This window comes from Phyllobates terribilis, unplaced genomic scaffold (assembly GCF_046119375.1).
Source record: "Phyllobates terribilis strain yellow unplaced genomic scaffold, ASM4611937v1 Scaffold_11__3_contigs__length_659146591, whole genome shotgun sequence".
NCBI lineage: Eukaryota > Metazoa > Chordata > Amphibia > Anura > Dendrobatidae > Phyllobates > Phyllobates terribilis.
In genome coordinates this window covers 441835234-441862706 of record NW_027362771.1, presented here as the reverse complement: position 1 = coordinate 441862706, position 27473 = coordinate 441835234, and the positions used below count along the sequence as shown (strand labels likewise).

The following is a 27473-nucleotide window of genomic DNA, read 5'->3' as shown; positions in this document are numbered from 1 at the left end:
AATTGCTTAAAATTTAAAATGTCAAAAAAAGAAAGCAGAATTACTGTTTCTTCCTATTTCTTCCCATAAAGAGTTAATAAAAGGTTGGTACAGTTATATGTACCCAAAAATACTGCCACTGACAAATATGACTGGTCCTCTTAAAAAAACAAGCCACCATACATGCAAAAATATTATGCTCCTGGAGTGATAAAAGAACAAACATTGCTAAAAATTAAAAAAAATAGGTGCAATCACAATACCAATAACCCTTTTACTTACATATTTAAAGGCACAATTTGCACGATTTAGCCATTTATAATTGCCAATATCAAACAGATGTCACATGGGCAGGTTTTAAGATCCAAAATCTACAATATAAACCTATGGTGTTATAAGTCCAGTTCAGCAGTACCATGTATGGTCTGGGTGTTGCAACCACAATACATACATAAAGACATATAAAGCCTCCTTAACATAGTTTTTGTAGCATTTGAGAAACTTTTTACATTTGACATTTTTTATTTTATGCTATTATATTTGGGCGCTTTCCATGTCCGATCCTTCTATCCCATGAAAGTATCTGTTGGGGAAGAGTCGGAGGGCCCTCCTACACATCGGATGGTTGATGAGTCATGCTGAAATCGGTGGGTTCAGTTGACATTTATCAAATGTTCTTTTAGATGCTTGTTTTCACTCTATTTTGTTATAATGGAACCATTTTCTACCAGATGATTTTTGTAAATGCCAATCATGGTGATTACTTTTCTGTTATATAGGGAGTTATGAACCTTAGGACAACAAAGGAAGAAAAGTATTATTCATAAAGTCATTTTTCTTGAAACCTTATACTGGTAGTTGTCAAGCTGAGAGATTAAATTCCTTTTCATCTTCAGGTTTTTTTAGGAGGTTTTGATGCAAAATTAAGTGATATTTGGTGATATTTTGGTGATATCCCTCCCCTTTGACTAGAACCCCAGTTCCAGCTGCCAAAAAACAGCCCCAAAGCATAATATTGCCTCCACCATTTTTTCATGAATTTTTTTAGGCACGTCCAACTCTGGCTAATGTCACTGTTGTGCCACTTCTTGATGATGTGTTCCACTTTATAGCTAATTTTTTTGTATCCTTTTGACTGATAACTTTTCACAATGAGATCCCTTTGCTGTTTTGTAAGCTGTTTGTTGACCATGGCTTTTGCTGAAAAATGCAACTAAAAAAGCGTCAGGAAAATTGTGCTAGAATAGTTATCACATTGTTTTATTTTTTTTATTTCACCCCATACACTTGTCGCCCCCACCCCCTCCAAAAAAAAAAAAAATTTCAGTATGTTTCTTACTGGGTTTATACAGATTATGGCATTAAAAGCGGAAAAAGTTCTGAAATTATTCTTCTTGGTATGATTGTTTTTAACTTGCCAAAAACCTGGCATTTTAACAGAGATATGGAAACTTTTTATATCCACATGTAATAATATACCAAAAATCCAAACATTTTTGAATCATGGTTGGGATCAACAGGTACTCTATTATTATATTTCTCCTTAAAGGCATTTAATTAAGGAAATTATTTCAATTACTGATATTTGTCCATACAGGTAGCTTTTGTGGTCACACCTCTTTATTCTGTGACAGTCCTCCCTACCCACTCCACACTCCATCATCCACTTATTCTTATGTGTGTGTGTGTGGATACCAGGCTTTGCCTGATAATGGTCCATTCCTGAATCACGTGCAGGAACCCCTAACATTTTTGCTTCCCAGGAAGTTTTCTGCAGCACTTGGGAGATTTTCCAACTTTTACTTCTTTTCAGGATCTCTCCCTGTTCTATGGGATTTAATATTATTCCCTCTAATGTGGTCATGTTATACTGGGAGTCATAGCTCTGAAAAAGCAGGAGAGCCAAAGGTTATATGACCTCTACTTTTGTGAGCGTTTCGAAACAGATGATATATAAAGTAATTGTTGTAGACCTCCTGGTTTCCCTACATATGTGGGGAACTGAATCTGATGTAAAGCAGCTCTGTGTGTTCATATCCTATATTCTGTGTGGCTTTGGTTGAGCTCCCATGTGTCATGGCTTCTGACCCATGATATGAAATGTCAGACTAAATGCCCATTGCCTAAATAGCCGAATAATATTTCCTCATACATCCTTTCTGCCTTCCTGCTTGTCATTTCTCAGATTTTGACCTCTGTGGGGTATTTCCTTGTCTACAGTATCACTTTTCTTTCACTTGTTTTTTTTCATAAGTTTAACTTTTCCTACAAGGGTCACTTCTTCCTTCATTTTGTACTAGAATTGGAATCCATGATAAAAAAATATATAAAATTGAAAATGTATTTATATGAGATATGTATGTATTTATATGATAATGCAAAGCAGATATCTAATATTCAGCTGCAAAAATTATAGAAATAGTGGTATTTTTTAGCTGCTATGAAATGCTACTTAAAAAAAAAAACATGATCAAGGTAATTGGTTCATTTACTTCAACTTAGAAGGAAAGAAAACAAGGAAAGATCAATTAAACATCAGTTTAATTTTATCCGAGTATTTAAAAATACCAAAGAATCTTTATGCGTGGATTTTCTGACTTTGCATGACATTCTTCCTCATATGTTGTAAGAAAAAAATATATAATAGGGAAATATGTACAATGTAGTAAAATAGATCTCTAAATTTCCTGTGTTGATGTGCCCCAGGAAAACCTTTTAATAAGCTATATGGACTATATTTTCAGAATTTTCTCATTGACTTTATCTGACTGCTGCCACTTGGAAATGAATGAAAACAGTAAATTTCCCCATTGACAAGCTAACTATCGCCTGAACCAAACTGTCATTTGGCTGACAGCAACTTGCTCAACTACTGGGCTAAGCTTTTATGTGTTTTTAATGGGGAAACAATAGTTTTCCATGCGAACAATAGGATCGCACAATTCTTCCCTCCACTGTCAAGAGTCCTCCACAGACATGAGAACACAAAATTGCTGGGTTCAGCTGGCCTTAAGGTCTATGGGGGCCGTAACGGAGATAGCATAGCTGACTTCTGGAGTGTATGTGGATTGTCAAATAATCAAAGCAGACTAAGAGAGTAATATTCTCAGGACTGATAGAAAGATAGAAGAGAGGTGTTTTTCCAGTTATATTCTTCACCTACAAGATAGTAATAAAACACAGTGCTTTTTTTTTACTTTTTATTTTTAACGGCCTTCGGCTTGATCTCAAGCCATGACGACTTGTTGGATGAACGTTCTATAGGAAGATGGAAGTTGCGTAAGCCTAAATAGGTCTCCGCCATTATCTTGTTAGTATTAAGTCATCGGGTTGCTGGTCTCGCTCTTCGTCTTGTTCCTTCTATTCTTCCACCCGTGATGTGTTTCTCCAGTGATTCCTCTCTTTGTATGATCTATCACTTGTGAAATCCCTTCCTACATTGTAATACTGTGTTAATATGACAAACACAAGTATTATTATTATAATTATAGGGGTTGTATGACCTTTAAAAAATGAAACCATGGTAGGAATGGATTAAAAACAAAAATTAAGCATATTGACCTATTCGACCCCCACCGGATCAAGCACATGTTGCTCTGGTGGTCTGTGCCTGAAAAGGAAGTAATGACACCCTATTCTGAAGTCACCTGATCACTAATGCCCGTGGTTGCAGCAGTCAGGTGACTATTCAATGTCATCTGAAGTGTTGATGATTCCTTGCCAACTGTAGCCAATAACTAGTGTCAGGATTTAGGTAACTAAAGAACTGGACATCACTCCTTACTTTCCCGGCACAGACTTCTTGAGTGGTCGGCAGAGGATCCACCGGAGAAGGTGGAAACTAACTTTTTTATAGAGGTATTAGAACTATATCAAACTCAGAATTTGACCACCTTACCCCCAAAATGCTACTACCATAGAGAGAAGCCACCTGGTTTGCCTTCTTTTAGTTGCAGTTTACATGTGTTTAAATCTACAGTAAAAATGTATGTAATAAAAAAAAATCGAAAAACTAATTTTCTGAAATATTTAAGTCTTTTAAATTCAGAGATCATTTTTCCCACGTAAAAAATAAATAAAAGTCACAATTATTAATTTATAGTCAATATTTCTATAGAAAAGCAAAATCTTTACATCCATGGTGAAAAAAATAGTCATCCCTAGATTTGTGGGGTTTTTTGGAATAATTTTCAGTTACTTGAAAAAAAAAAAAGTCTTTCAGGTCGTAATTCTTGTAAAAATGCCGAAAAATATTTAAGAGCACAGTGGAGTACAAATGTGTTCTATTATTGAGATGTGTTCTACTAAAAATAAGCAGAAAAGTGCAATTGCGAGAGCCTAGTGGTAATCATTGATTTATTCAACATTGCCACGTCTCGTCCTGAGTGAATTTCAATAGGCCGCATTGTTTGAGGCAGCCAGCTAAACTTATTCTAGCACACAGGATGCCAAGATCAAATGTACACAGTGCTTCTCATTGAGAGGCTTGCTTTGGAACACGCAGAACACAATTTTCTTTGGTCTACAGCTGAAAAAATATCAAATTCATTTTCTGCAGACATATTTCCTAATAAAAATTTCTACTTGATCTTTGATTAAATGTAGCAGTTTTACGGGCTTTCGAGGTTTTGATTGTTGACCGTCAAAATGTAGTATGATATTCTACTTTTAATATGACGTCATAAATGTAAGTCTGGTATGCCTAACTGAGAAAATCGAATCTTTGAACTCTAATCAGAATTTTAATCAGCTAACCTCCAATATCACACCTGTCCTCTTATGTTATACTCAGAGGGGTCAAAAGAGTTACTGTGAAATCCAAGGTTCCCTGAAGGAGTAGCCAGAGCTAGATATATAACATATGTAAATATATAATGTATAAAATTGGACCTTAAAATATGTTTTCCCAATAAAATTACTATTTTGGTGGTTAGCCTCATATGCAGGAGAATATCGTATATTCACATCACTGGTACAGTTGCAATCAAAATTATTCAAAGCCCATTTCAAATTAGCTTTATTAGCAAAAAGTTACAAAGTTTCTGCTGTCTGAAATAACCCAAAAGCACAAGAAATATGGAATTGGCGCAGCACAACTAATGTAACATTTGGTTTTTCCAAATTCCAGACAAAATGCCACTTTTAATGACTACTGCAGTCTCAAAATTATTCACCCCTTTCATTATAAGCCACTTTATTACTTAGTAGAGCATCTATGGCTGCTATGAGATGCTGCAAAGGTAATAGATAGCCAGACACCAGTATCTGACAGTTTCTTTAGAATCTTAGACCATTCCTCATAGGCATTGGCCTCCAGTTCACTAATATTGGGTTTACGAGCTGCAATTGCCTTCTTCAAATCCCAGGAAAGATTTTCTGTGGAGTTCAAGTTAAGTGATTACTCCAGAATCTTCCAGGACTAATTGTCCTTATGGAAAGTCAAATGATGTCCAAGTATAATAAATAGATGAACAGATGGAGAGATAGACAGATACAGTGGGGAAAATAAGTATTTGATACTCTGCTGATTTTGCAAGTTTTCCCACCTACAAAGAATGGAAAGGTCTGTAATTTTTATTGTAGATACACTTCAACTATGAGAGACAGAATCTAAAAAAAAATCCAGAAAATCACATTGTATGATTTTTAAATAATTAATTTGCATTTTATTGCATGAAATAAGTATTTGATACAATAGAAAAACAGAACTTAATATTTGGTACATAAACCTTTGTTTGCAATTACAGAGGTCAGATGTTTCCTGTAGTTCTTGACCAAGTTTGCACACATTACAGCAGGGATTTTGGCCCACTCCTCCATGCAGATCTTATCCAGATCTTTCAGGTTTCGGGGCTATTTCTGGACAACATTGAGTTTCAACTCCCTCCAAAGATTTTCTACTGGGTTCAGGTCTGGAGACTGGCTAGGCCACTCCAGGACCTTGAAATGCTTCTTACAGAGCCACTCTTTAGTTGCTCTGGCTGTGTGTTTCGGGTCATTGTCATGCTTGAATACCCAGCCATGACCTATCTTCAATGCTCTTACTGAGGGAAGGAGGTTGTTGGTCAAAATCTTGCGATACAGGACCTCATCCATCCTCCCTTCAATACAGTGCAGTCGTCCTGTCCCCTTTGCAGAAAAGCACCCCAAAGTATGATGTTTCCTCCATCATGCTTCACGGTTGGGACGGTGTTCTTGGGGTTGTACTTATCCTCCTTCTTCCTCTACCACGGCGACCACATGACCTTCTCCCATACCTCCTCTGGATCATCAAGTTGGTTATTGGTGAACTTCAAATGGGCCTGGACATTTTCTGGCGTGAGCAGGGGGACCTTGTGTGCCCTGCAGGATTTTAATCCATGACAGCATAGTGTGTTACTAATGGTAATGTTTAAGACTATGGTCCATGATTTCTTCAGATCATTGACCAGGTCCTACCATGTAGTTCTGGGCTGATTCCTGACCTTTCTCAGAAATTTCCTTACCCCACGAGACGAGATCTTGCATTGAGCCTCAGACCAAGAAAGATTGACTGTCATCTTGTGTTTCTTTCATTTTACAATAATTGTGCCAACAGTTGTTAGCTTCTCACCAAGCTCCTTGCCTATTGTCCTGTGGCCCATCCCAGCCTTGTGTAGGTCTACAATTTTGTCCCTGGTGTCCTTAGACAGCTTTTTGTTCTTGACCATGGTGGAGAGGTTGGAATGTGACTGAGTGTGTCGACAGATTTCTTTTAAAGAGGTAATGAGTTCAAGCAGGTGCAATTGACACAGGCAATGAGTGCAGAGTAGGAGGGCTTCTTAAAGAAAAAAAAATGTCTGTGAGAACCAAAATTCTTGCTGGTTGGTAGGTGATGAAATACTTATTTCATTCAATAAAGTGCAATTTAATCATTTAAAAATCATGCAATGTGATTTTCTGTTTTTTTAATTTTAGATTCTGTCTCTCACAGGTGAAGTGTACACACGATAAAAATTACAGACCTCTCCATTCTTTGTAGGTGGGAAAACTTGCAAAATCGACAGTGTGTCAAATACTTATTTTCCCCACTGTATATGTAGATTTACTGTACATTCTGTAAGTGAACATACACATTACTAACTTAAAATATTAAATAAGAATAAAAATCAACCTAGCAAGCCTGCTTTCTGCATGGTCTCCTATACGCATAGGCCTATAGTAAAATCCACACCCAGCAACAAGCACAAATGAAATAATAAATGTTAAAATGGGACACTCATTCACCCATAACATTACACGTTCAGTTCCTGTAATGCTAGGTAGTACAGACTAGCTTCTTTTAGAAAGTGATATTAACAATGTTGTCTGTTACTGACAGATTGATTGCCTATGCTTAGGATCTCATCAATATGAGATCAATGGGGATCCTACACATTACACCATGACTGATTACCTGAAATTCATTACTTATATCCGGCCATTGCCAAAGCAAATTCCAGCCCATTTTTAGTGTAGTGAGTGTCAGGTCCTCACCGATCAGCTGAAATTCTCCCCGGTATCAGGCAGATGTAAGCAATGTATGAAGCAGAGCACAGCAGCCCTGTACATTGGTTAGTGGCCATTGCCAAGCACTTCACTTAATCGCCTATTCACCTAAATGGGAAATAGATGTCAGATGCCCAGCGTTCTCATATTGATGACCTATCCTAAGCATAGGTCATCAATAATTAAACACATTTAGGATAGGTCATCAATGTGTCAGTCCCAGAAAACCCACTGTCTTTTCTGCAATTGGGAAACTGCTGTGGTCTTCAGCCACCTATGCGCCATTGATGAACAAGCCCACATTGTGCTCCGGCTTAGAGACGCTCCTCAGTGTACTGGCCCTAGGTCAAACTCTTGATGTACCACAGCCTACTGGTGACACAACCAACATTCTCTCATCAGCATCAGGCTTTTCATGAGCCTAAACTGACACTGGTACCTCCTCCAGTTACCTTACATCCCAGAAACTAAACATTCTTGCTGTGAGCTAAGAGCACAAGGCATGATGGCTCCACTGAGTACTGCAGCCAGCAATTCAGAACCAAAAGTGTGCCATTACATTACAGATCGTATAATATCATATCTACACAGTGTAACATATACAGTATGTATGTTTTTGCCCCTTACTGAGTGGCCCACCAGAGTTTCAGGATTGCTTCCAGTAGGTCCAAGATTTGGTATTATAGCAGAGCCTACTAGGTCGAGAAGCAAGACCTTCCGCTATAGTATGTCCATTTTGGAAATAATTTGACTTTTCATTTGAAGGAACACTCCTTGGGAAACATCTACACTGTGCCCTGCCAAGTCATTTATGTACTCATCCAACTCCTCTCCTTATCAGTTTCATAATTTATTTTAAGACCAGAAAACCATGGTGACCATGACATTACACACAAGCCGATGGGCCTGTGATGCTGTGACATGATGGTCACACATTATAAAATGGTGCTGTTGCTAATAGATAGCAATGTAACAAAATATAATAAAATAAAGATTTCACACCGATGAAAATAACTTTTCAAAAACACCTATAAGTTAAAGAAGAACAACCAATAATGACTCAAAAATGCTTCATTTTCATAGTTTCTAAAAGTGACATCCAGGAAAGAAAATGTTTCCATGTATTTAAACTACACGGTTAATAGGAGTTTACATTTTTTATTCATACTTATCAATCAAGTAAAAGTTTTACATTATTAAATAGATAAACTTATTGGTCACTATGGGTTACTGAATTTCAAATTTTTACCTCCCCCTTTGTATCCTCAATGATAATACAATGACATGCTCGATCTATCTACACTACAATTCTCCTTTTTATTAGTTAGATGTTTGTAGACTTTTTAGCAAATTTATGTCTATTTAAGTATTTATTGATTCTAGCTCTTTGGTTCTAGTTAATTCTAAGAATTTCATTTTCACAATGAGTATATTATTTTTAAAAGAATCCTGCTGTTTTGTTCTTTAATTAGAAATAAATATTCTAAAAGCTTCTCTTTTATTCCGTCTTACATTTTATGATGGCAAAATTACAGGCAAATTTCCAGCTATTTAATCAAAATTCCTTGTAGAGATGTGCCTGAGGACCCTCTATTAAGACGTGATATATTTCATGAAAAATATATAACTATAAAGAATATAATAACAGCTTACTCATTTATCTAGTGAAATGTACACTTCTGTCCACTAACATTTGCATTGCTAGCTGCTAGTAATTATAGACATTCCTAAGAACACTGGAAGAACAGGGATTTTCATGATTGTATTTATTATTCTAATTAGATTGTGTTTGTCTATAATTGTGACTATAATTGTGACTTAGTGAACACATTTTATTAATTGTTATTGTAAAAATATAGGTAATTCCAAGAGGTTCACTCACAATTTCATATTTTTATATATTTATATATACACTACTCAAAGTTGAAATTGCAAGAAGGAAGAAGTCGTGGAATCACGGAAATCACAGAATCAATAGACATGATAATGTTATTCAAATGATGAAAAAAGGGAAAGTGCATAAATATTTCTACTTATATTTGAAACTGATTAAATTTGTAAATCATTTGCATATCTGTATCATATTTATCGACCCTGTGGTTTCCATAATTCCTCAACTTTTCTATCTGAGGAAACTCTCCTTCGGCTGCAGATTAGCCTGGCTATTACATCTTCAAAAGTTTTCTGTTTGGTTTACCAATTGTCATCTATCCAGCCCTTTTAGGCTTGCTAAATGTCTACAAGTTGTCACTCCTCTTGTTACACTGTCTCTTTTCTCGCTATGATCTTCTCCTTAACATCTTCCTCAATACTCTGGTTATGCTCATGTGTTCTCTAAACAGAAGAATTACAAATCTTCTAGTTCATCGCATTTATAGTTGTGTGATCAATTTGCTGACTGGGCGTGAGCCTCTGTGCGGAAGAGTATCCACTTTTAATTACCAGATACAAAGGCCCTGTCCCCGTGGATTCAGGAGATCTTACAACGGGACTGTATGCATGAATAATTTTCCCAGCCAAAGCCGGCTTCTTTTTCATAGACAAGTTCTTGGAACTTTGCATATACTATGGAGAGCTAATTAAAGAAGCACTCCTACTAACTTTATTATGTAGTAAATGTGAGTGTACATGCATGTTATGGAGTGTGAGTGTATTAATATACTCACCTACTGCTGCTCTCTCCAGTGTCCAGCGCTGTTCTTCTCTGCTTCTCTGGACACCGATCCCAAGAGCTTGAGCTTTCAAGAGAACCATGTGAATGGAGCGGTAGTCGATCCTACACACTACCCCTCCAACCATACTTAATGAGACCACTGGTAAAAGCCGATCACCGGGTTCAGCTGGTCTTTGGCACTCCCATGAGAATGAATGAAAGTGTACATGATAGAATTCTGCTCCACTCACACAGGGCTTTTCAGAGATCAGTGTGTGTCCCAGTGGCCAGACTCCCATTGATCAGGACGTTATCCCCAATTCAAAGGATAGGGGATAACTTCCAAACGTGAGTATATCCCTTTAATATCAAATATGGGAAAAATGAGTAAGGGACTTATAAGGAACTATATACAGTAGTATGTGGTAGAAAATAATATTACAAGTAACAGCCAAGATGGTCTTATTAACTACAGAAGTTATCAAACTAATATGATTTGTGTTATGAAGAACTGAGTAGACGCCTGGACACAGGGTAGCTGTGGATGTATTGTTTTGGGAATTTGCAGAGGCATTTGACACATTCCCTCATAGATACCTAATTGGTAAATTAACATCTATGCGCTTAGAAATTAAGGCTTGTAATTGAATAGAAAACTGTCTCAAAGACAGTACCAAAAAAAGTTGGGTGAATGCCTGTTACTCTGAGTGGTCTCCGGGTTTAAGCGGTGTACAGCAAGGTTTACTGCTATGTCAGATATTATTTAACCTATTTATTAACTATATAAAATTAATTATTTCTGATTTTGTTGATGATACCAAGTCATATATTATAGTATAGTCTATAGAAGATGTTCATAAACTACAAGCCGACTTGTACAAATTGAGTAGATTTGGCAGATGAAGATTATTGTGGAATAATGTAAAGTTATGCATGTGGGTACTAATCTATGAGGGCATCTTGTATTCTATGGGAAGTAAAACTAGGAGAGTCACTTGAAGAAAAGGATCCTGATGTACTTATAAATCACAGACTAAATAACAGAAAGTAATGTTAATCAGCAGCTTCTAAATCCAGTGGGATATTGTCATGTATTAAAAAGAGCACAGACTCTCAGAACAATGTAATAGTATTACTTTACAAAACACTAGGGCTGCTTCATTTGGAATATGCTCTTTAGTTCTGGCCACCAGTTCATAGAAAAGATGCCCTGAAGTTAGAAAAGGTACAAAGAAGAGTTACAAAACTATAATGGGCATGGAGGATCTAGTAATATAATTACATTTATTTAGTCTTGAGAAATGACGTTTAAGAGGGGTACATAATCAACTAGCACAAATACATAAATGGCCCATGCAAAAAATAGAGTCAGAAGCAGTTTCATATAAAATGCCCTCAAAAGACAATAGATACTGTCTCAGTCTGGAAGTTCAATCTCCAAAGGAGACAAGCTTTCTTTGAAATGAGAACTATTAACGTGTGGAAAAGTCTTCCTCAGCAGCCAGTCACAGCGTGAACTGTCGTTAGTTTAAAAAACGCTTAGTAGCTTTTTTTAGATGAAAATAACTTTAGTACGTAAAGGAAACCTGCATCCGTGCGCATGATTTGCGACAGTTTGACAGCTTTAATACATGTGAGGAATGCTTGTTTCTTAGGCATTTGTCACATGTATTAAAGCTGTCAAACAGTCGCAAATCATGCACACAGAGTAACTGAAACATAACACCCAAGTACCCTGAAAATACTCGGCGAGCACCTAAGCATGCTCGCCGAAAGGGTTGACAGAACATACTTGCTCATCACTACTAGAGACCTGTCAATCACCTGAAGCAGTGTAGGAAGAAGCCAGAAGGGACAGCGCCAGAATAGTCCAATCTCTCCCTGTAACCCCAGGGAAGGATCTTTGAACTATATTTTCTCTGAAAAGCTACGGCAAAAAAAACATACCTGGCTGCAGTCATGTTGACAGGCCCAGATTCATGCTGCCCGTGGTTTGCTCAGCATGTATAGATTGACAGATTCCCTTTAAGTATTTTAAATTCTTGTTCTGAATGTTGATTCAGTCAATCAATGTTTGGGATGAGGAGGGAAAATTAGCTCTGTTAGGGCAGATTGCTTTATGCATTATGGCTGTACCTGTATTCCTAACCTTTATCCTCTCCCATCTCTCTACTGAACTTGATGGATATGTGTCATGTTTCTACTGTACTGTGTAATTTAGGCCAAATGTTCTTGGGGTATCCAGTGAAGGACAATAAAATCTTCTAGACCAGTGGTTCTCAACCCCAGTCCTCAAGAACCACCAACAGATCATGTTTTCAGCATTTCATTTGTATTACACAAGTAACAATTCCATCACCTGTGCAATACTAAGGAATTCCTGAAAACATGATCTGTTAGTGAGCCTTGAGGACTGGAGTTGAGAACAACTGATCTAGACTAAACACCTTACTTTAGTCTGCTCTACATAGGTTTCAATATCAGGTTTTCTCTTTAAGGGTTCCCCTGCCTAATATTAGTATTTTAATAAAGAATGGTCTGTTGGACACCAATTAGATGCACAAGTAAGAATTGTAGCACTGCTATTGGTCCGCAGGTTCAGAGTCAACCAGTCTTGTCTATGCAAAGTGAAAGAGATGGAAGGGTTCTCTAACTATGATTGACTGCCAGAGAGACATAAAAATTAGGGAGCTGACCCTATTTGATTAGGTGACAGAGATGAAGCCCCATGAGATCTATTATGTTTATAATAGCAGCTAATGCCTGTCAAGGAATGTAGGGGAAGTCAGAAGCATTAACTGCTGACATACAGAGCCAGCACACAGCTACTTTACATAATGACCCAAAACCACGTACAACATTTCATTCCTAATATGGATGAGAAAATGCACAGAGGAAATGCATAAACACATCATTATAGACATGTCAAAGTATAGCCGGCAGTTGCTTCTACCGGTCATATGGCACTGAGGGACACATTATTGTGTGCAATAGTAACAGTAGACACAGACCCTACTCATTGGTGGTTCAGGAATAGTAAAAAAAAATGTAAAATATACATGTATTTAAAATGTTTTTTTCTTATTTTTGAGTCACTTACAAGAGCTGGAAAATCTTCTAGACTCTACACTCTAAAAAAAATTGCAATACGAGACAAAAATTAAGCGTCATTCATTGTATGGTATATTGGTTAGCCATATAAAAATATCAAAGTTAGGTCTCGTTCACACGTGCAATTTTTCCATCTATGAGAAAAACGGGATGATTATTCTGATCAGTGTTTGATTAGAGTTTGATTAGATTGTGGTCCTATTTTCTCGCATGTGGAGAAATTTTAAAAAAAATTCTCCACCTTTTCCAATCTGACAATCCGTGAAAATCTGATTTCACTCTGATCTCATTCGAGAGCAATCCAATTTTTCTCACAGACCCATTGACTTGCATTGTCAATTTTGATCCAACCCTCAGATCAAAATCGGACATGTACAGTATCTGCGATTTTCCGTGGACCTCACAGTTCGCAAAAAATCATGGACATGTGAATGGCCACATAGACTATCACAAGTATGAGTGTTATCCGTGAAAATCATGGGTAGCACGCGTACGCCAAAGTTGGACATGTGAATGAGGCTTTATCCTAATCTGACTCTTGGTGGAACCAGTCATCCAGGCATGGACAGAGGTTGTATCTGACAGTGTATAGATAACACAGAGCAGGTGTAGCACGCACAAGGCAAAGCACTATTCTGGATTTATTGGTTTGCTTATTTACATTGCCAGGTATAACTTTTGATTTGACTTTTTGTTTACTTTCTATGACAGGTAAACTATGACCACTTTATTATTAGTGTTCGTGTGTTTTCGTGTCATCGCTGCAGCAATATCAGAGGAGGTTTCAGGTGAGTATTTTTTGATATTTTGGTAGTACATACTAATATTATCTTTATTCATAGCCATAGCCTCGGACCGTGTCAATATGTATGAACTAAAAATAACCATATAAAAACACAAATTATCCATGACATCTCCGGATGTTTACGTGGACATTGCTATTGCATGATCCAACTGCTGCACAGCTAGGAATGCTCCAGCCTGCGGAGGTTGTGACTCTGTCCAGTGTGTAAAAACAGGCAGTAGGCATAGGGTAGAGTTTCAACCCCATATGGTTGCCAGCCACATTTAATGATGTTTTTGATCAGTGTAACAGGCCTAAAATTGAATAATTAGAAGTAAAAATTGCAAAATTAAAGTAGTAATAAATTATATCGACCGCAACAATTTATAGTCAACAGCTGCAATTTATCATCTATCTTCTAGGATATCATATTCTAATACTTTTTAAAATGAATTTACAGGTCATGCTGACTTATTAAGCGTAAGTATTCCAGCAGAAACTCCGCTGACTTATCAGCTAGGACACTCAATTACCATCCCCTGCTATTTCATCAACGCTTTGGAACATGTGACTGTGTCCCCCTCAACGGCTCCCCTAACACCCAGAATCAAATGGAGCAGACACAACAAAGGACGAGAGACAGTGTTATTGGTAGCCACTGATGGTCAAATTCGTGTAAATGAAGCCTACAAAGAACGCATTTCAATGCCAAACTATCCTCTCATCCCTACTGATGTCAGTTTGGAAATTGTAAACCTATTGTCCAGTGATTCAGGAACCTACCGTTGTGAAGTCATGCATGGAATCGAGGATAGCCAAGACACAGTACAGGTCAATGTGAAAGGTAAATTCTTTTAAGTTCTACAACCTGCAATGTACACCTCTTTAAAGGGGATATGTCAGCGGGTTTTTGCTATGTAACCTGAAAGCAGCATGATATAGGGGATGAGACCCTGATTCCAGTGATGTATCACTTACTTTTCTCTGTTGTAGATGAAGCAGTGCTATGAATGCTGAGCTGTGTATTACCCCGCCCACACCACTGATTGGCAACTTCCAATCAGGGGTAGGGGCAGGATTATACAGATTAGCCTGACTTGTCTGCACGTGAGACCTAGTCCTGTAGTGATAATGTCCTGCTGATAAAACACTGACTATACTGATGGTACAACACACAGCCTAGCAAGTGACACATCCCTGGAATCAGGCTCTCTGCTACTGTATTATGCTGCTCTCAGATTACATAGCAAAAACCTTCAATTTATGTGAACTCAAAACCTGCGCACAGAAGTCAAGGTTTCACTAGATGAAACAATAATTAAATTGCTGCTTAGTAAATCACTGATAGTAATACCATTTAGCTATTATGTACATAAGGAGTGGCCAAATAGTAGACTGGACTATTTTAAATAATGGTTTAATTGACGAAGTGGTTGCATCCCCAAAAATATGAACATTGGGAATCAATCCAGATCCTAAGAGCTATTACGTGCTGCATAACATTTTCTGAATATAGCTCGCATCATATTTTAGCTACAATTTTCTGGTCTTTAAACCGTGTTTATGATTTGCATTTTAAGTATCGTATCTCCATAGGGGTCATGGGAGGTTGTATAAATTTCACTTACCATTCTGAATTGTAAGCTAGCTAGTTATAATGTATAATGATTTACAGATTGATGTGATGAATAGTGTCTCCAGATTTATAACTTAGTTATTTACATCCAAAAACTTGATTTAATACACTCAATCAGACACTTTGTTTTATAGAGGTAAAAATGTATTACCATCTGGCCTGTCATTCAGAACTATTCTGACCCTTTTTATTTCATTCATCCTCCTATTAGATGTAGAAATATAAACACTCAAATGTTGTTTTCTTCTCACCAAACACATGCATTCTTTTTATTAGAATATTTAAAGGGGTTATCCGGGACTATTTAAATTTTTCCTTCTGGGCCTAAGAACTTACAGGCAGGCAGTTGCTAATTACCTGCCTGTTCTGCCCAGCGCTGATCTCTGTCAATTCAGAGTGCGTATGGACAGCTCCTGCCGGTGATTCTGCGGCTTCTGGTGATGTCACATCAACAGAGCAGCTTCTTCCCTTCCGCACTGCTCTGTTAACGGGGCATGACTGCTGATGTTATGCTAATTGGCAGCCGGCTCCCCGCTGCCTAACTGCGGGGAGCTTACTGTCAATCAGCATGACTTGGCAGTCATAGCACATTGACAAAGCAGCCCGGAAGAGGAAGAGCTGCTCTGTTGATGTGAAACAGCAGAATCACCGGCAGGAGCAATTGGTGACCACTTTGAGCTGCCGGCAGGCAGAACAGGCAGTTGGTTAGTAACTACATGCCTGTCAGCTCTTAGCTCAATAGGAAAACCCCTTTAACGATATGTGTAATCTTTTTCTTTGTCTTTGTAATAGTCAGAATAATTATCACCTGAATAGTAACCATTAGCCAATTAATATTAAACTCATTGTGTAATTATGATAATATTAACCAAACATGAATTTTCCAACATAAACCATAAACATTGATTAAACAGGTTGGGTTTTTCATAATAATAACCATATAGTTGTTACTACGTGAGTCATTATTAGCCTTTTGGCTTGAAATCTAGATGTAGCAATGTTAAATTTTTAAATTTTTAAAAATGTGACGGAGCGGAAGACCACCACTCTGTCATACCCTTTAGTAACGGCTATCGAGTACAGCAGAATAGCATTTTTCATTTTAATAGGAGCTGATCTGCAGTACCCTAAAAAGAGAACTAAACAGTGTGACAAAGAAGTGGTGTTCTACACTGCCGCTCCATTTACATCCAGCTACTGCCGATGTGTTAGAAGCTGACACCCAGCACTCTCTAATATTGATGCCCTATTATATCATGAGCAGCATGGTGGCTCAGTGGTTAGCACTGTTGTTTTGCAGTGCAGGGGTCCTGGGTACAAATCCCCCCAAGGATAACATCTGCAAGGAGTTTGTATGTTCTGTGTGGGTTTCCACCGGGTTCTCTAGTTGCTTTCCACACTCCAAAGACATGTTGAGGACGTTGATGTGCGTAAAGCGCTTTAAAATTAACGGCACTATGTAAGCAACCATCATAGCCTTTTAAAGAATGACAGAACTTTCAGAAGACTTTTGACATAATACAAAGACATGTCAGGAGTTTTGATTGGAGGAGGTCCACCGATCTATAAAGTGAAGGAGCAGAAAAGTCTCCTTCAACTCCTTCAAGACTAAAGATGGGCTCAATAGAAAGTCTTCTTCTTGGGGGATTGCAGCCTTCACTTGAGCTTTTTGCTCCTTCATTTTAACAATTAGTTGGGGTCTAAGCTCCCGGACCTCCACAAATCAAAACTTCTGAAGTGCATTTTCACTTTTGAAAAGTTTTGTGATGGTGTTGTTTCTCTTTACTGCTTATGTTCTTTACATGACATCTTTATAAAAACCATAGATTTGGATATCACCACACATTGTGTGAAATGCTGTTTTCTTTTAGAATTTTTTTTAATTCATCATTGTTTTACTTTTTCATCAATTCACTTCAGGGATCGTTTTCCACTATAGAGCCATCTCTACCAGATACACCTTGGATTTCGAAAATGCCAAAAAAGCCTGCATTCAGAACAGTGCTACTATTGCTTCACCGGAACAACTCCAATCTGCATATGATGATGGGTATCACCAGTGTGACGCCGGTTGGCTTTCTGATCAGACAGTCCGGTATGCTCTTATAGCTTAAACTTTACGTATTCACTTTTACAATTACTATAACCATTCTTTTATTACTTTATTCTTATCTATGGCACTAACATTTATTGTAAATTTGTTGAATGTCTTACTGTGTAAAGACTGGGTCTTTTGCACTGTCTTTAGTAGATAGTTCTACTTTAATATATTCATTATTGTTTAAAAGTACTCTGTTTTGTTAACCATATTAACGGAAATGTTATTTATAATATAATAAAAGGAGTCTGTCACCCCCAAAACACATATTAAACTACTTAAACAATTATAAAGGGGACTTAGCCCCTATAAAAATCATACCAGCAGTATACATTTTATCTTTACAGTGACTGAGAAAACCACTTTTATTTTATATACAAATGTGGGGCTTTAGTGATCTTTTGGCATGGCCGTTACACCATTACACCATTACAGTGCATCATGGATTAAAATTAGGCTCAGGATCAGAGACAGTGATTGGAATGTGAATTAAGGTTGCATAATGGTGCACTTAGTCATTGGCCACCCCAAGGGTGCACCAAAAGTCTCTCATTTGCATATGAAATAATAATTATTTTCCTATTTCTTAAAAAAAACTAAATAGTTGGTAGAATTTTTTTAGGGGTTAAGTCCTTTTTATAACTGTTTCATGTACTTACTGAGTTTCTTATTTAGTTTGGTCAATTTTTTTATGTAATGTCCTTAGGGTGCTCTTCTGGTTAGCTCCGTTTTCTTGCATTGCCACCACAAGGGAGATAGAGATCTACACAGTTCCCACTGAAGTCAATGTCATGTTTCTTTAATGCACAGATTTGCTGGGTTATCTAGCGCGAAGGATGCTCTTTGTAGCTGCTCTTCACTCTGGATAAAAGATGAGGGCTGTGGCAAGGGGAACATCTTATATGAGACACTGAATATATTCAATAATGTATAAATTAAACAACCAGTTACTATTGTTTAGACCTGATAAGAGATGAGCAACCTCAAAAGCACTTTTCATTTGTTAAAAATTCAAGTCAATTATGAAGAAATAATGCGCTGAAAAACCACACTATATTAACCCACTATACTAACCGCTTAACTTAACTGTTCTGCTAGGCTCTATTAAGTGAAATCTAGCAGGGAAAATAGACTGCCATACATATATTTTTTATAAAGTCTAAAAAATGTGTGAAAACATTGCAAAAAACAAACACAACAGTTTTCACCAGAATTCATTCATAAAATTGAAATGTCACAAAATTTTGTGCAGCACGCAGTTGCGCCTAAATTTTATGACTTTTGGCACATTTACAACAGTCTTAGCCAGCGGATGTGAAACTTGGACAATAAAGAAACAAGACAGAGAAAGAATTGACGCCTTCGAATTGTGGTGATGGAGAAGGATTTTATCAATACAATGGATGGCAAGAAGAACAAACAAATCAATTTTGGAACAAATCAAGTCGAACATGTTACTCAAAGCAAGGATCACCAAGCTACGACTTGCCTATTTTGGACACATCATGAGAAGAGAGGAATCACTGGAGAAGGACATCGTGGTTCGAAAGAATAGAAGGCAAAGAGGAAGACCAGCAATCCGATGGCTTGATACAATCAAAATAACAGCAGAGAAGACCCTGGTGGACCTATCTAGGCTTGCACAAGATCGATCTTCCTACATATCTTTTATCCATCAAGTTGCCATGGCTCAAAATCGAGTCCAAGGACGTTAAATGAATAAATAGCCAGCTTTACCAGCTGTTTGATTCTCAGGATTCTGGTCCAGAAGCCAAGTCAGTGTTCAGTGACTGGATGGGAGCCCTGCGAATTCCTGCTTACCTGATGGCATCTGTGGCTCCTCTTTGATTAGCTGGGCTGGCATGACGTTGTGTGTGCGTCATGCTGCTATGATGATGTTGCGATTTTCAGGGCTCCAATCCAGCAGTCATGAAATACTAACCTGGCAGCTGGACCAGCATCCTCGCTGTTGGAACAGATTTTCCCATCTCTAGTCACAACCGAGAGCGGATGACATATTCAGCATAATTTATGGCACAAAAGTGGTATAACTTATGACAAGAATGTACTGTAGTATCAGGCTGAAATATATTTCTTATCCTAAGGCACAGTCACTAAATGATGTACTATATTATATATTAAGAGGTGCGCACGTCTTAATTAACATGGAGCATCTTATAACGATGCACCTTTCAACAAAACACTGGTCTTGAAACGCCAGGGCCATCGAGTTTAAACTACACCCCTTTTAATATATGAAAATAATCAAAACAACAATAAAAAAAAAGCATAACTGGTATTACCAGATCCAGAACAATCCATACTATTGAAATATCATGTTATTTGTACCCCAAAGTGAAAAAAATTATAATATAAAATCTGCTTGTTTTTGGCTACCTCGCCTCCTCCAACGAATGGAATAAAAAGTGATTGAAATTGTATCTATAAAAAGTACAGCTCACCAAGCTCCCCCTGCATAAACAACTCCTCATACAGCTCCATCAATAGAAAAATGAAGGCTATAGATCTCAGAACATGGATACAGAAACCAAATAAAAAAACGTTTATATTTTGTAAAAGTAAATCCTCAAAAGATTAATGAGAGAAGATACTTAGTTTCTAATTGCTTGCTCTAGCTGATTGCCCTAATTTAATAATGTTATAAAGTTAGCCACATGCCAATCTTGAGGAACTAGCCCATATAAAAGTAAGTAACACACATATGGACAGTAGGAAAAATAAGTATTTGATACACTGCCGATTTTGCAAGTTTTCCCTCCTACAAAGAATGGAGAGGACTGTAATTTTTATCGTAGGTACACTTCAACTATGAGAGACAGAATCTTAAAAAAAAATGAAGAAAATCACATTGTATGTTATTTACATAATTAATTTGTATTTCATTGCATGAAATAAGTATTTCAATAGAAAAGCAGAACTTAATATTTGGTACAGAAACCTTTGTTTGCAATTACAGAGCTCAGACATTTCCTGTAGTTCTTGACCAAGTTTGCACACACTGCAGCAGGGATTTTGCCCCACTTCTCCATACAGATCTCCTCCAGATCTTTTAGGTTTCGGGGCTGTCACAGGGCAACATTGAGTTTCAGCTCCCTTCAAGGATTTTCTATTGGGTTCAGGTCTGGAGACTGGCTAGGCCACTTCAGGACCTTGAAATTGCCCTGGCTGTGCGTTTCAGGTCATTGTCATGGTGGAAGACCCAGCCATGACCCATCTTCAATGATCAAAGACCCCATCTTGTTCCCTTTGCAGTAAAGCACCCCCAAACTATGATGCTTCCCCCACCATTCTTCACAGTTGGGATGGTGTTCTTGGGGTTGTACTCATCCTTCTTCTTCCTCCAAACTCGGCAAGTGGAGTTCATACCAAAACGTTCTATTTTTGGTCTCATCTGACCACATGACCTTTTCCCATGCCTCCTCTGGATCATTCAGAGGGTCATTGGTGAACTTAAAACTGGCCTGGACATGTGCTGGCGTGTTCTACAGGATTTTAATCCATGACAGCGTAGTGTGTTACGTTAATGTTTGTGACTGTGGTCTCAGCTCTCTGCAGATCATTGGCCAGGTCCTCCCATGTAGTTCTTGCCTGATTCCTGACCTTTCTCACAATCATCCTTACCCCACGAGGCGAGATCGTGCATGGAGCCCCAGACCAAGGAAGATTGACAGTCATCTTGTGTTTCTTCCATTCTCTAATAATTGTGCCAACAGTTGAAGCCTTCTCACCAACTGCTTGCCTATTGTCCTGTTGCCCATCCCAGCCTTGTGCAGATCTACAATTTTGTCCCTGGTGTCCTTAGACAGCTCTTTGGTCTTGGCCATGGGGAAGAGGTTGGACTATGATTGATTAAGTGTGTGGACAGGTAACAAGTTCAAACAGGTGCAATTAATACAGGTAATGAGTGTTGAGTAGGAGGGTTTCTTAAAGAAAAATTAACAGGTCTGTGAGAGCCAGAATTCTTGCTGGCTAGTAGGTGATTGAATACTTATTTGATAAAATAAAATGCAATTTAATTATGTCAAAATCATCAATGTGATTTTCTGTTTTTTATTTTTATATTCTGTCTCTGACAGGTGAAGTGTATCTACGATAAAAAAAACTCTCCATTCTTTGTAGGTGGGAAAACTTGCAAAATCGGCAGTGTATCAAATACTTATTTTCCCCAGTGTATATGTATACTTTCTACACCATTTTTCCAGCACCTTGGACACCATTGAAACAGTGTCAATGGATAGTGGTAGGTGCATAATGTGCTCCATGTAGTGGAATGGAAAATCCCAAACTGGTGTAGCACAAAGTAAAACAACAGTGTTAGGAAACAAATACTATATATACGTATATTGTAAAGCGCTATAAACATTGTGAAAAAGTCTCATTTCCCTATAAGAAGTACATTTATTCATATGTCTCTTTCAGTTATCCAATCCATAATCCACGTGAGCCATGCTATGGTGACAAAGAAAACTTTCCAGGAGTAAGAACATATGGTGTTCGAGATACTGATGAAACTTATGATGTATATTGCTATGCTGAAGACATGACAGGTCTCTATCCATAGTATCTCTCTATCCATAGTATCTATCTATCTATTATCTATTTATCTCTTATCTATCTGTCATCTCTCCCTGGTCATTCTAACTAGCACAATAACAATGACATCTTTCTCGCTTTCTTAGGTGAAGTCTTTTATGCATCATCTGCTGAAAAGTTTACATTCTATGAAGCTGAAAAGCAATGCCAAAACCTAGGAGCCAAGCTTGCCACCACAGGACAACTCTATCTGGCTTGGCAAATTGGCATGGATGTATGCAGTGCCGGCTGGCTGGCAGATCGCAGTGTTAGGTATCCAATTGCCTTTCCCCGTCCCAACTGTGGTGGAAACTTAGTTGGAGTCAGAACAGTTTATCTCCATCCCAACCAGACTGGATATCCAGATCCCCTGTCTCGGTATGATGCCATCTGCTACAAAGGTTAGTCTTCACTTTTTTTATACAGAATGATTACACTTATACGTGTGTATATTTCATGTGTGGACAGAGTAAAGATTAAAATAGTTTATTTTTTATTTTAATATTGAATCTGATCTATAAGCTTTTAAACATTATAACATAGATATTACACAGCAGGTCTTACTACTCTGTGAGGCAAACTATACTCCATAAATCTGGCTTATGTATGATTTAGAAACTTTAAGTATTGGTCAAATAGTATATGATTGTTGTTATTTTAAATCTAAGGTAGATATGTGTACTATATTGAAAATCTATTATCCCCTTTAAAATATTTAACAGAAATGATATGAGTTTTTTCCAAGAATTTTTGCAATTTAAAATTCATTTAAAAAATGGGATGCCTTTCAAAAAATTTTTTAATAACAGCTTTCACAAGCCTTTTATGTGGCTTTAATTTGTTTATGTTTGTAATGGTTTTATGTGCATTTTTGGTTGACATTTATAAAATCCTATGGAAAATCCTGCGAAAAATGGTCAGAAAAATGAATGCAGCGAATTTGAAAAAAATATCCTCATAATAAAAACAGAAGAAAAAAAATATCTTGTAGTCATTGCAAAATTTTACTGCAGACTTTAAAGTAAAATGTGACTTTTTGAATAAAAGTGCCACAAAAAAATCTCTTAAATGATACGTGTGATCTGCCTGTAGGCTGAAATCTCATCTACAGTTTTTTTGGCATTCTTTTATGTCGTTTTTGAACTAAAGTCAAGAGTGGATTAAAAAAAAAAGAAAAATATAAAAGGAAGACTAATTCTTGTTTGCCTAGTCTTTTGTAGAGAATCCATGTTACTCCAGTAACATTGGAGCTAACTAAAGCATTTTTGGCTTTGTACTTCCGTAACATCGAGAAGCACCAGCTGATACAAGCTTTCGCTAATGGTCGGACAGCATAATGACTCTTTCTATTTAGATGTAAAGATGTAGTCTCATTTGTTAGAAGTTGCTGTTCAGCTCAGCTTTCAATACTATTAATGTGGAAAGCGGCCTTATTTGCTTCTTAAACTATTTTGCTCCTGGAACAGATGATGGTGACAACATTACTATTCAAACTGTGACACAGCCTGGCCTGACACTCATCTTTCACCGAAATGCTACCGAAGAGGAAGCCCGTGGCAGCATAACTGCTCTAGAAGGACTAAACTTCACCCTAACACCTTCTGAAGATGGCTTTACAGCAACTCCAGAGTTCCCCGGAACGCCTATTAGTCAGGATCTGCTGCCAACAGGAGGCTTATTAGAAAACATCACAGACGATGGACTTCAGCTATGGCTGGAAAATATCACAGCTGTTCCTCCCATTGAAGCCACTGGCACAGCAGAAAAGGAAATATTACCAGTCACAGCAGCTATTGATGTCGCTCATCCAGTAAAACCCATATCTGACACTGGTGAGTGCTAAGCAATGATTATTCACTAAGGGATAAATGTTATTTCTCAATATAAATCAACAATAATTATACTTTAAATACTATACAAAATAAATAAATACTTAAAACTGCGCGTTTGATTGAGTCTTATGCTGATTATCAATCATTTGTTTTCCCAATAAGGTGTTGTGTTTCATTACCGAGCGGAATCCAGTCGATATTCTCTTAACTTCACACTGGCCAAGAAAGCTTGTCTGGACAATGATGCTGTTATTGCAACTGCTGCTCAGCTCCAGGCTGCTTTTGAAGCCGGATTTGATCAATGTGATGCCGGGTGGATTTCAGATCAAACTGTCAGGTATGAAAACAAGTCCTTGGATGAACGAGGATTGTAACATGCTGTTCTTATTCCGAAACAATCACTTTTATAAATATTTATCTAAAGGTTGTCCAGTTTTATCACGACAGTCTGCAGTCACTGATCGTGCACTTTAAGCACTGTCAGGATTTTCTGGTGCCGGCGGCGAGACCGAGCGGTCATGTGACCCCAAGTTTGCAATATGCATTCTCCCGGCCACATTCCAACTAGACGTGCACGGCCTCTCTCAATTCACTTATACTGAGCAATGTCGCACACGACTAGTCGGAATGTGGCCAGGAGTATTCATATTGAGTATTTGTAGTCACATGACTGCTCGGAGAATACTCAGCTTGCTTGCTGCACGCGATGGGAGAATTCACAAATTTGCAGTGACATCAAGTGACTACAGACTTTCTTGATAAACCTGGACAACCGCTTTAATAAATCAAAGGCTATTATGACACATATGCAGCATTTCTAGGTTTAAGAGATCCAGTGTTTTCTGCACATGACGGATTATTTTCCATTAGGCCTTAAAACTTTAGCTCTCCCTCTTCTCTTACTATATTTCCCATACTTAGTGGGTTACTGAACTAATGTCAGAGAGCTAGCTTCAACCCTAGTTAAAGCGGACTTGTCACAAGATTTTTACAATACATATTGGATGTATTAGTAAATAGCTCTCTGAGATCTGATGAGGCTGGTGTACTTACTGTAAAAAAGCAATGACAGAATAGGTATATAACCCTTTATGAAAATTTAGCTCAATCTCCGCCCATTAGGCCTGATTGACAGCTCCTCAGTGTCCCTCCTGCTACTGCTAAAATCTCAAATGCTCACTAGAAGTTGCAGCTGTCAGTCACAATGGGTGAGCGGAGAATGAATACAGATGACTCATGCGCTCTCCCACTCTATAGCTAAAATGCTCAATGTAATATTAGTAAGTATTATTTATCCATTCTGACAAGGATTTTATAGTAAGCCTACAAGCCTCATCAGGTCTAAGAGATCAATTTAATAATGTATGCAGTTTGTATAGTACAATCTGGTTTCACTTTATGGTTAGTTAATTAATTCATTTACTAATCAGAATTAGCAGAAAATTAATAATTTTCAGCCTGCCATATGGTCCTCCGTGCTTAGTTCTGCTGCTGACTAGGCCTCTGACATCACTGCTTGCTCTCACTGTACATGTCATGACTAGGCCATAGGTGATGTATGTTGTAACGTCACAATGTCAGTGTGTGCCACAACGGCAATGCACGGAGTGATGTCAGAGGGCAAGGTGACCAGGCATATGGTAAAGCAGGCTGAAGAGGATGTGTGGTGTGACAAGGGAAAGTGAAAAGAGCAAGAACAGAGGACTGGACAGCTGACTGCAGGGACCGAGGGTCGTGTAGAGTGGGATAGATGAGCGGTGAGGTGAGTATTTTTTATCACATGCTACCTTTATTATGCTCCAAGGAACATTTAATACCCATTGAATAACAATACCTTGAAAAATCCAATTGATTTGTCCAGTTTGAATTAGTAGTAACAGTAGTAATAAAATAATAGATAAGAAATTATGTTCTGCATTAATAATCATGGAAATGAATTAGCTCAACTTGCTGCCCACGTTCGAACTGACCAAATCAATTATCATTTTACTCAAATTATTAAAGATTTAATAATTCTGCAAGCGGAACTGGAACTATTAAATCTGACATATTTATGTAATCATCTATAAATGGCAGGATTAGTTCTCATCCCGAGCCAAGAAGATGGATAAGTCGATTAGGTGGTTGTCTAGTGTACGGTTAAGGGAGGAAATAATAATAACAATAATCTTTTTATAACGCCATCATATTCCGCAATGCTTTACAATTCAGATCATTTACAGACATTTTTGGCGCTGTCCCCATTGGGGCTCACAATCTACATTCCCTATCAGTATGTCTTTGGAGTGTGGGAGGAAACCGGAGAACCCAGAGGAAACCCACACAAACATGGGGAGAACATACAGACTCCTTGCAGATGTTGTCCTTGGTGGGATTTGAACCCAGGACCCCAGCGCTGCAAGGCTGCAGTGAAAACCACTGAGCCACCAAAACATCATACATTAAAAAAAGCAAAACATTGCTCTCCCTTTCTAAAAATGTATTTGAGCGGTCAGCTAGATAATGTATTCAGATAAGATGAACATGCAAGTTACTAGTAAGTCAGGGCTGCAGGCTATCCAGAGAGAGAAGACATACTAAAGACCTGCCTTCGACACCAAGAAAGCTTGTGCCACCTTTATTTTTGTGCTCATTTTTGTGATTTTCCCAAGTATAAACCATAATGTCTGGGTATCGTCACACGAGCATGGTAGTATTTTCTTATTGTAATGTGATTTGCACTTTATTTTTTAAAGCAATCTTTTTGTTTCTCCTGACTCTAAGTACAGTTTAATTAAATTAGTGTTATATGTTCAAGTATGCTCTACCAATTCAATCCTCTTCCAAAGTGTTAAGTAAACTATGCCCGACCAATTCAACTTCCCCCTGCTGTTTATACATTTGTAATTGTGTATTTTTTCATGAACTCATATAACCTTAGTTCATGCCAGTGCTTCATACATGAATCCAGATTTTTTGTTCACAATAATCACTATTTTTTCATACATAAAAATTTTTGGGAAATTACAGACATAAATATCGAAATAACTTTATCAAACGCCCTTTTTTTTTTTTTCATATTTTTTGGTTTCACATATATCTTGCATCGGTGGCCTAACAGCTTGTATTGTCTATGCTTGCAAGGTGGAAGCAAAGCTGAACTCTGGGTTCCTGAAAAACACAGCAAGAAAAGCTGCAAAAATGCAGCAAAATCTGTGTTTTGGCTGCAGCTTTTTTACTGCCAAAAGATCAGGTTTTGGCTGCAGAAAAAAACGCAACAAAAAAGCAATGTGTGAACATAG

At 37.7% G+C, this 27473-nt stretch overlaps 1 protein-coding gene across 1 annotated transcript in view; it reads left to right on the top strand.

Moving 5' to 3' along the window:
* ACAN (aggrecan) overlaps positions 1–27473 on the top strand; it is a 104084-nt gene that overhangs the window by 22864 nt on the left and 53747 nt on the right. Inside the window, exons 2-8 of the mRNA XM_073653271.1 lie at positions 13961–14037; positions 14494–14877; positions 17590–17764; positions 22208–22335; positions 22468–22761; positions 23827–24192; positions 24355–24529. Of these exons, the coding sequence (XP_073509372.1) occupies positions 13968–14037; positions 14494–14877; positions 17590–17764; positions 22208–22335; positions 22468–22761; positions 23827–24192; positions 24355–24529 (1592 nt within the window). The 5' untranslated portion in view covers positions 13961–13967. The remainder of the gene's footprint in view (positions 1–13960; positions 14038–14493; positions 14878–17589; positions 17765–22207; positions 22336–22467; positions 22762–23826; positions 24193–24354; positions 24530–27473) is intronic.